At 36.6% G+C, this 11260-nt stretch overlaps 1 protein-coding gene across 1 annotated transcript; it reads right to left on the reverse strand.

The window, feature by feature from the left end:
• On the reverse strand, nucleotides 8364-9637 carry LOC110269353. Its single transcript, XM_021117141.1, has 3 exons — nucleotides 9634-9637; nucleotides 9200-9547; nucleotides 8364-9154 (listed from the first exon to the last, which is right to left on the reverse strand). The coding sequence occupies exons 1-3, from the start codon at nucleotides 9635-9637 to the stop codon at nucleotides 9006-9008; spliced, it is 501 nt and encodes a 166-aa protein (XP_020972800.1). The 3' UTR covers nucleotides 8364-9005.

An 11260-nucleotide genomic window follows, 5' to 3' on the forward strand; every position in this document is an offset into this window, starting at 1 on the left:
TTTATAAAAATAATAAAAAATTAATTAATATGTATCTTTAAAATTTATGATAAAATTATATTATTAATAAAAAATTTTAAATATTTTTTTAATAAATACAAAATAAAAATATTAAAAATTTAATTTTTTATATTTTTAAGATATTTTTTTTAATTTTTTCAATTTGTAGTTCTAAGCTCTTTAGTACATAAGTTAAGTTAGAGCTAAGACCATCATTTTAATACGGCGCTACCCCGTTGAATGAACCGCAAGGAGGAGCCAACAGCAACAGCAACCTCACCCAAATTATATTACACTAGCGTTCAATAGACACTATGCCTATACTCTAATAGATAAAAAATTATTTCTTTAATCTTATATTGAACATCTTTAATTATCATTAGTTTTATTATTATTTTAAAATTATTAATTTTTATTTTGATTCATCTCATCATATTAATTTTATTATGCATCTTATTATTTTCTCTTATAATTATGTTGCCTTATTTTATTCTCCTTTCTTGTTTTTTTCTTCCATTAACCCCATCCGCAATCAATTACCACCATACCATTATTGTAGCTCTCATTTTTGTTTATTACTTTGATCCATACATATCCATTCTGTTAACTTTTGAGTTGTTAAAGATTTGTTAAATGAATTATTTCTTTATTTGTTTAAATATCTAAATGTATAACTATTATATAGACCAGCGGCTCAACAGGCCGTGCCTGTTCAGTCGCTTTTCTATTGATAATTCTAATAGATAAAAAATTATTTCGTTAATCTTATATTAAACATCTTTAATTATCTTTAATTTTATTATTATTTTAAAATCTTTAATTTTTATTTTAATTATATCATCTCATCATATTATACACTATTATTTTCTCTTATTATTTTTTTTATATGTATAACTATTATTGTCTCGCCGTCACTATTATGTTGCCTTATTTTATTCTCTTTTTTTTTGTTTTCTTCTTCTATTAATCTCAATCGCAATCAATTACCACCATATGATATTACCATTTTTGATCCATACATATACATTGTGTTAACTTTCGAGTTGTTAAAGATTTGTTAAAAGAATTTTTTTTTTTTGTTTGATTTATATCTTCTCTTCAATCGCAATTAGTTACCAACATATATTAGTTCATAATTATTACACTCAAAAGTGAATACTACTTTAAAAATAAAAATTCAAAAAAAATCCCGTAACTCTGATGTGAATCATCTACACTTTTATAAATATAACGAATGAGTAAATTTAACTTTTTTTTATTATGAGTTTTTTTATTATCTAATGCGTTCAAAATCACATATTTTCATTTATGATCAAAGTTAAAAATTAAAGTCAAATGACATTGGTACTTTTTGGTTTAATAAAATTAAAATAAAGTAAAAAAATAAGGATAAAAACTAAAAAATAGATGGCTCTAGAAAAGGATAATGTTAAAATTTATGTCATTATGTATGAGAACAATGATTTATTTTATTATATTTCTTTTTGTACCAAATAACAAAAAAGTTAAATTTTATGTCCATTTTTTATTACTTGTGTTACTTATCTATAGTTGTTTAAATTATACTCTATAGTCATTGAGTCATGTTTTCTTCCAACAATAAAATAGTTATGAAGTCATTTTTATTTTTTTATAGGAGTACATCTATTATATCATGATTTTAATAGTTAATGTAAAATTAAAATAAAACATAAAAATAGAAAATGAATAAAAATAAAAATACAAAATTTTGAAACCCAAAATATAAAATGGTTATAAGATAAAAAAAATTACTTAAATATAATTTTTATAAGGTACTCTATGAATGAACTCAAATGAATGAATATTATATGTAAAATGAATCCTGATATATTGATACAAAAATTATTTTGTGTAAATTTTTTTAAAAAAATTTTGTCCTGTTAAACTATTTTACTTTTATTCTTTTAAAAGAATGTCCATAATAAAAAAAATCCGCATGGATAATTTACATCCAATAGAAAACTCTTGATAAAGTTGCTATGAAAAATGTGTAAAAGTTTTTTTATTCAACGTAACTTACTAATGTACGGAAGAAATTGTTTTAATAATAAACTTCTTTAGGGTAATATTGGATCTTAAATTTAGACGCCAATTAACATTATATATTGTGTAGGTACCTAGAGTAGATTAGAAGAGTATGATAAGAGAAAAATTATTCTGTGTAAATTTATTTTTTTAAAATTATCCCTATTGAACTATTTTATTTTTATTCTTTAAAAATATATCCAAATAAAAAAAATCTGCAACAATAATTTACATCCAATACAAAAATCTTCATGAGATTACTGTGAAAAAATGGAATAATAAATATTTCTTTAGGAGCAATATTAAAACTTAAATTTAGACACCAATTATCTTTATATTATATTTTATGTTATATTTAAGTAAAGTAAGAAGGATGCAAGAGAAGATGAATAAGAAAAGAAAAAAAATTTTTCTATTATCCAGTAACAGTAATCTGAAATGATAGATAGTAAGAGAAGAAAGAGATAATTAATTAATTATAGAAGTTTCGTGATTGTGAATGTATGTGATAAGAGAGAAGATAAGGTAGTAGAAGTTTTTCTAGTGTGGAATAAACGAATAACTGACATATAGTGAGATCGATTATTAGGAAGGGCAAAATTGAAAAATAATTTTGGACACCAAATCCATGTATTGGCATTATATATTGTTATAGATACTTATTTTTCATGCTTGCTTGCTAAGTCAAATTTTATCATTTTATAGATACTTATTTTTCATGCTTCTGACACTTGTCACATGTCCTGACCTTCTTTCTGCTGTCTTCCCACAATGTGGGCCAATAAAACCCGGCTCGTAAGACCTTTTGTGCTAAGCTTCGGGCTCCAGAATGTATCCCATAGATTCCTTTGTGAGCTTCGGATAAAACTAGATCGGCTTCAGCCCTGTCCAAACATTTCAAGAGAGGTCGAGAATAACCTCGCCTATACAAAACGTTATTTAGCAATGTAAAGAAAGATGCTTGTCTTCTGAATTTTTTCTTGTCTTGAATTTCGTTCGGAATACAACCATGACGGAGGTATTGAATATAAGAATGTTGCCAACTGTCTTTATTTAGAATACTTAAAATGTGCAACGTATCAATGCTCGGTTTATCTAGAGTTGACTGCAATAGCGTGGCTGTGTGTGCCTGTGTAGTTGCCAGTTTTGATAAAATATCTGTTCCATGGTTTTGTTCCCTAGGTATTTGGAGAATCTCAATTTTGGGAAAATCTGCTAGCAATTGTTGAACAACGTCTAAATATTTCAATAGAATATGATCTTCGGTCTGAAAACTTTGATTTACTTGTTGAACAACCAATAAAGAATCACAATATACTTTTAAATCGGTAATATGTAAATCGGCTGCTAACCTGAGCCCAGCTATGAGGGCTTCGTATTCTGCCTGGTTATTACTGGCTTTGAAAGAGAAACGGAAAGAATGCTCCAGAGCTATGCCGTCCGAGCTTTCCAATAGTATGCCTGCTCCAGATCCTTGAGGGTTTGAAGCACCATCAACGAACAATGTCCATGCCTGGCTTTCCTGTTCCGAGTATGAGCTTGTGAATTCAGCTACAAAATCGGCTAACCATTGTGATTTGACAGATCCTCTTGGTTGATATAGGATGTCAAATTCTGAGAGTTCAATAGACCATTTAATTAGTCGTCTTGCCAACTCAGGTTTACAGAGTATCTGACGAAGTGGGTGATTGGTTCTGACGATGATTGTATGGCTTTGGAAATAAGGTCGGAGCCGTCTGGCAGAGAAGACTAGCGCCAAGGCGAGCTTTTCAAGTCTTGGGTAGCGAAGTTCTACATTTTGTAATGACTTGCTCACAAAATAGACTGGCTATTGAAGCTTGTCATTTTTTGCAATGAGAACAGAGCTAATTGCTACATCAGTGATAGATAAATACAAATACAACGGTTGGCCGAGCTTGGGCTTTTGTAAAACAGGCGGCTTTGAAAGGAGTTGCTTTAAATTAGCGAACGCTGTTTCACAATCCTCATTCCAAGTAAAGATCTTTTTATCCTTCTTCAGGCATTGAAAAAAGTTGTGCGACTTAGATGCTAAGCATGGTAGGAATCTGGACAAAGCGGCTAATCTGCCCGTTAATCGTTGGACTTCCTTTATGGTCGTCGGACTGTGCATGTCAAGTATTGCTTGACACTTTTCTGGATTTGCTTCAATATCTCGACTTGTCAGAATGAATCCGAGAAATTTTCTTCCACGAACACCGAATGCACACTTTTCGGGATTCAGCCTCATGTTGTACTTCCTTATCTGGGCAAATATCTCATCGAGGTCTTGTATATGAGGGTGGCCGACCTTTGTTTTTACGACCATGTTGTCGACATATACTTCGATGTTCCGGCCTATTTGCTCCTCGAAGATCTTGTTCATGAGTCGTTGGTACGTTGCCCCTGCATTCTTTAATCCAAAAGGCATAACATTATAGCAGTAATTGCCATATTCAGTTATAAATGCCATTTTTTCTTGGTCTGATGGATGCATAAGGATCTGGTTGTAACCAGAATATGCATCCATGAAACTCAAGATGCCATAGCCACAAGAATTATCAACTAAGGTGTCAATGCTAGGTAAATGATAAGTATCTTTAGGGCAGGCCTTGTTTAAATAAGTAAAGTCGACGCACATGCGCCATTTACCGTTATTCTTTTTTACCATCACGACGTTGGCCAACCATGTTGTGAACCGGATTTCTCGGATGAACTCGGCGTTGATGAGTTTCTTAACCTCCGCTACGGAGGCTAATCTCTTCTCGGTTCCGAGGTTTTGCTTCTTCTGAGAGACCGGTTGGGCAGTTGGACTGATTGCTAATTTATGTGTAATCACAGATGGATCTATACACGTCATGTCCCCCGAAGTCCAAGCAAATAGGTATGCGTTCTGGCGTAAGCAACTGATCAGCTTTTGTTTTTCCTCATTGTTGATGGATGTTCCTATAAAAGTGAACTTGGTTGGATCCTCGGTCAGGATAACTTTCGTTAGATCTTCATTTGGTGTAGGGCGGTCTTCAAAATCGGCCCTTGGATCAAGCTCGGTTAACATTGGTTGTCCAGATTGTATTGAATTGACGCGAGCCTGACTGCTTCTTTTAATGGGCTTAAGGCTGATGTTGTAGCATTGCCGAGCTTCGTGTAAATTATCATGACGGTTGCAACTACGTTGTCCTGTACAGGAAACTTGATACAAAGATGAAAAGTGGAAACAATGGCAGCAAATATATTTAAAAAGGTCTTCCCAATATAACATTATAAAGACTAAAACAGTCGACCACAAGATATTGTATATCTTGTGTTTTGGATAATGGTTGCTCACCGAGTGTGGTTTGTAACCACACTGATCCTAGCACGGGAATGCGCTCCCCTGAAAATCCGACCAGATCTCCCGAGTAAGTCTGCATAATATGGGTGCTCAGCTTCATCTTCTGGAACGTGGCGAAGAATAGCACGTCGGCACTGCTTCCTGGGTCAAGTAATACTTTCTGAACTATAAAGTCTCCCAATTGGATCGAGATAACCACGGGATCGTCAAAGTTGACGTGGCTGGATTTAAAATCAGCACAGCCGAAGGTCATTTCAGGGACATCTGGGGTCGGTTGAGGATTGTTGGTAGTATTTTCAACTGCCAACATAGCTCTGTATGTCCACTTCCCCACCGAGTTTGTCTGTCCTCCGCCGGCGTAACCTCCTGAAATACAGTTAATCACCCCTCTAGGTTGAGCCGGGGTTTTATCCTTGTCCTTTGATGACGAAGCTGTCGCAGGCTGGTCAGAGTTTGGGATTTGCCGTTTCTGCATGTGTCCTGCAATGAATTTATCTAGATGTCCTTGCCGCACTAAGCCCTCCAGGAGATCTTTAGCAATCACGCATTCGTCGGTGGTGTGGCCATATTTTTGGTGGAAGGTGCAGTATTTGGATTTGTCAACGTTTTTTGGCTCAGGGTAACTGCCAGCTTTACGTTTAATTAACTTGGAATTCAATATCTCCTTGATAATGTCGTCTCTCTTTGTGTTAAACTGAGTATATGACTCGTAGCGGGGTACATGTTTGAAACTTTTCTTGCTCTCCTGAGGTTTATCATCGTCTTTTGCGAACGCCGACTTTTCTGCTCTTCGTGCCTGACGGAGCTCTTCGATATCTATCTGCCCTTTAGCCTTCTCCCTAAACTCGGCCAGAGTCTTTAGCTTGGCTACTGCAATAGCTTCTTGGAACTTTCCAAGGCAAAGGCCGCTTTTAATGGCATGCAAGTGAACCTCAGGATGAATATCAGGAATTCACATAGTTATCTTCGTGAAACGGGTAATGTAGTCCTTCAAGCTTTCTTGTGGATCCTGCTTAATGGTAGTCAGATAATCGGAATCATGTAAGTAGATTGCTGACGCTACGAAGTGGTCTTCAAATTGCTTTGCTAGTTCCTGGAAGTGTGAGATAGAATCTGCAGGTAAAGAGCAAAACCAGTCAAGCGCAGGACCATCTAAAAAGGAAGGAAAACAACGACATAAAATGGGGTCGGATGCCCCGTTAACGATCATAATAGATCGGAATTTTTTAATGTGCTGCTTATGATTCCTAGCCCATCATATGGAGTTAGGGTTGTTGGTAACGTGAATTGTCTGGGCAGCTAAAAATTCATGATGTCAGTTGTGAAAGGTCCTACAGAATTATCGCGCCCATCATTCTCGTCTTCGAGTATAGCATTTTCATTCCGAAGATCTGCATCATCGTCCTGAGGTGTCTCCGAGACATGGGTCGGTTCGGACTGACGTTCGTCATTTGCTTGTCGCTCGCGGCGATCGTTGTTGTGTTCCAGACGAGCATTAGCCAATTGTTGAATTTGTTGTTGCATTCTTTGATTCTCTTCCGTCATGCGCTGATTTGCTTCAGCCATACGTTGATTTGCTTGATGGAGCTCAGTTACCATCTGAAGAAGTTCAGACGGAGTGGGGGGAGGTGCATCGGCCATCGTCAAATGTTAGGGAATTAAGGGCGTACAGAAGAGGATGTCTCAAATATAAGCCCTTCCTCTAGCGCCAATATGTTCTTGCCTGAGTAGGTTGAAGTATAACTCGGTCCCTGACGGAGATCGGCGATCCTTCCCAGCGAAGTGTGGTATACGTCGGTAGACCAGAAACAGGGAGGTGGGTACCTGCAAAGGCACTCCGATGCTTAAGTTAACAAGAGGATGTATATGTGAAAACTATTTTTCATGAAAGATGTATCATACCTTCAATTGTTTCCTCCTCCCTTTTATACATGTGTGGACGAGGTTGATCATTCTCTTTCTTAGTTATAACGCCTAAGGAGAGGATTGATTGCATATCTGACGTTACCAATTTGGAGTTAATGCTGTTTATTAAGAATGGTCGGTTATGATTGAGGACCATACGTTTCCGAGCTATAACTCGTAACCGATGTTTACTGGTCATATCAGAAAGTGTAAAGTGTGATCTCTAACCCTTTATTGCTCTCTCTTTTATATTTATTTTTTATTCCACTTATAAAATTAATGGTGAGAAATCACACTTTAATAAAATTGAAAGGATCAATTTCCTTCTTCTCTTCTTTTTTCGTTCTTTTTTAAGCAGATTTCTCTTTCTCCATGAAAGATTGGCTCCATACTGCAAAATTATCCCAGATCCACGGTTATGTAAATCGAATTGGACCGGCCAGTTCAACCATCTGACAAAAAATCGATGAAAGAACCAGTCAAACTGGTAAACCGATTGAACCGGCCAAACAATTCAATGAATTCACAAACCAAACCTGAACCCTATGAGAGACAAGAGAAGCCCCCACCACCAGCTGCCACTCGCCCTCTTTTCATCACCGTGGAATCTCTATTCAGACACATTGTCATCGCTCACGTCGCCCACCTCACCGTCGCATATCACTCATCTTGTCGACTCGCCTTTTCGGTCTCTGGCCTTTGCTCACCTCTACGGTAAGCATTCCTCAGCTCCTCCCTCACTAGCCACTGCTTGCTGCTTGCTTGCTTCAATGCTTCTTGTTTCATTTTTAAAAATTTTATTGATTTATTCTTCAATCTTCGATACTTATTCAGTGCTTCTTCTCTCGGTTGTTGTTGCCGTCGTTGATGCAACCAGCGTCAGTCACCTCATGCGCCTCGCTAATTCACGGTTCCTCTACTTCGTTGCTGTCGCCGGCTCGCCGCCCAAATCGCTTCTCTGCTCTCCTCTCCCTTCTCCGCCGCGAGTGATGTTTGCTTAGAAACTTATGGAAAGTACGGAACGCAATGGCAATTTCAGTGCTACCGGGAGACACCATTTGAGACCATCTTCAAGCAGCTTGATTGAATCAACTAACTCAGTATACCCACCTTTCATTTTGAGTACCTCAACACACAGACACACCGAGAAAAACACAAGAAGAGAAAATAAAGCAAGCCTTGATCATAGACTTTGTACTTCTACTAGAAATTAGCTGATTGAAACCCAAAAACCACCGCACAGCTAGCAGTCGAAAAATCAAGTAATGCTGCAATTTTCTTGAAATCAAGAAGAGCCTTTGTGAAAGCTCCCATTATTGGCCAGCAAAAGCATCCAAGAAACACAAATACATCATCAAAATAACGTGGCATAGAACAGGGTTATAGGAATAAATCAACTCGAAAAACTTCACCTTCAGCATTTAAGGTTGGATTTCCAATGCGGCAGCCACAGGAATCACCATCGCCATGAACTCCATCCCACGAGGTGTCAAAATCTGTGGCCACTCGAGCAAAAACGCCAAAGCCTTCCTCAACTCCTTCAGGTTCAAATCACCACCATAAGCCACCCCAAACACACACTATGGCGAATTGAATGGGACCATAAGAATGGAAGTATTCACAACAGAAACATGCAATTGCTTAACAACAATGTTATGAATAGCCATGGTTAATAGCAAGATATATAACCTTGTGAAGCATGTGCTCGTTCGTTCTGGCACAAGCTCTACAAGTGGCCAACGACGTCGGAGAGAAGGTACGGGTTGGAACCCTCCAATTCGCGCAAGCACTCGCATGCGATATATCGGGTTTGACGATCCGACCCGAAATTTGGCCAGTTGATGACCGTTAACAATACCTCAACCAAACTTACAATTTGTTGAACATGTAATTGAAGCTTCTTCTCAGTGACACAAACGACGATCGAGGTAACGGAGATCATGAACTGTTCTCTGAATGAGATGGTTATGTAAACGCTGTCGATCGGGGATTGGACGACGGTGTGGAGCGCGTCAATTACACGGTCGAGTTGGTATGCGTGGTCGTCATTGGAAGTGAAGAATGAATCGGAGAACTCGTTGAGGAATACGAGGAGCTGGAACTTGACGGAGAGAAGGAAGTCCTTGCGGAGGACCAAGTTGACGAGGAGATCGAAGAGCGAAGGGAGAGAGCTCCACTTGTTCTGCCTTCTCTCTTCGCCGCTGAATTGGAAGTCCTCGATTAGGGTTTCCCATTCCTGAGGTGTTAGCGGCTTCGACGGTGGAGGCGCTGTTGGAATAAATTAATTTTCAATAACCCAGATCATCCATATTGAATCACAAAAAATATAACATAATGCGGAAGCGTACATTTACTCATAAGAGTCAGAATTGTTGGAAGAGTCTGAATCTTGTGGTTCTTTCGATCTTTCTCAACCAAAGCCTTCTGTATTCCTAGGTGGCTGAACTGTAAGTCTTTTGATGGGGAAAGAGCAACAAAGGCGACTTTGGTATATTGGGGACCGAAACCCTGTAGGCATATTTATATTTGAGCATAGCACCCATTAAACCCTTAAGTCCAAATAAAATAGTATCTAAAGCCCAAAAGATAATATATCTAAAATCCAAAAAGATAATTATCTAAGGAACAAAAGATAACATCTGGTTTTATTCTCATTTAATTCTAAATCAAAAGTAATAATGACTTATTTAATTTAACATTTATAACAATAAATGAGATCACCATTATATAAGTCATTTAATTTGAAATAGCATAATTTGTTATTACAATTAATATATGTATTGCCCACAAACAAATTAGGAAATTAAAATAATTTCCTAACAATCTCCCACTTGGGCTATACATATATTCTTTCTTGACATAATCACATCTTATAAACTTTATGCATGCATCTGAATGCTATTTCTCTCATTACTTTAACAATCTGGTCTGTCTCATACATTAGATATGGAACTACCGCAGCTTTTATCACATTAATGTCGCGAGTAAACCATGCCAATCACCATCCTAATATACTTAATGACATAGATCAAATTTGGATGAGTAATATGGAAATTACATGCCAAGTGATCTCATGCATGTCTATTTCCAACTGGTCCAATTTTAAAACTTTATTGAGATCAAACGCAAAACAAATTTTGCAAAATGAACATTTTTCATAACATGAAATAAACCATCAACTTAATTCTGCAGAAAAATAACTCAATATCTGTCATAGGACATATAGCATAAACTTCCACTAAACCAAAGCATCACAAATATTGTCACCCATTCGAGCAGTGTGCTCTTGAAAGACTTTAGGGATCAATTCCTTGGGTAATGAGTTTGCTAGCATATACTCTGTTCCTATATGTCCTATGAAAATCTGTTTTTCTTAAACTTTCTCCTTAACAACTAAGAACTTGATATCTGTATGCTTCGATTTTGTCAAGCTCTTACTGTTATTGGAGTATAGTACTGCTGACTTATTGTCACAAAATATCTTTAATAACCTTTCAATGTCATATACTATACGAAGCTCAGTGACAAAGTTTCGCAACCATATGCCATGAAATCGGAATCAGAGTACCTAATGATCTCCAAATTTTCTGATCTCCGATAAGTAAGCATGTAATTCTTTGTTCTCTTTAAATAACGCATTACGCGTTTAACAGCTATCCAATGATCCATGCCTGGATTGCTCAAGTATCTACCCAACACTCCCACTAAAATGATATGTCGGGACGTGTGCAGACTTGAGCATACATTAAACTCCCTAGTGCTGATGCATAAGGTTTATCATGCATTATTGTCCTCTTAAGATCATTTTTAGGGCATTGCTTGAGACTGAACTTGTCTCCTTTAGCTACGGGTGTGTCCATTGGTCTATAACTTTTCATGCCATATCTACTTAAAATCTTTTCAATATAGTTCTTTTGTGATAATCCAAGAATACCTTGAGAGCGATTTCTTAGTATCTCGATTCCTAATACAAAAGAGGCA

The sequence above is a fragment of the Arachis ipaensis genome, chromosome B03, assembly GCF_000816755.2.
Source record: "Arachis ipaensis cultivar K30076 chromosome B03, Araip1.1, whole genome shotgun sequence".
NCBI lineage: Eukaryota > Viridiplantae > Streptophyta > Magnoliopsida > Fabales > Fabaceae > Arachis > Arachis ipaensis.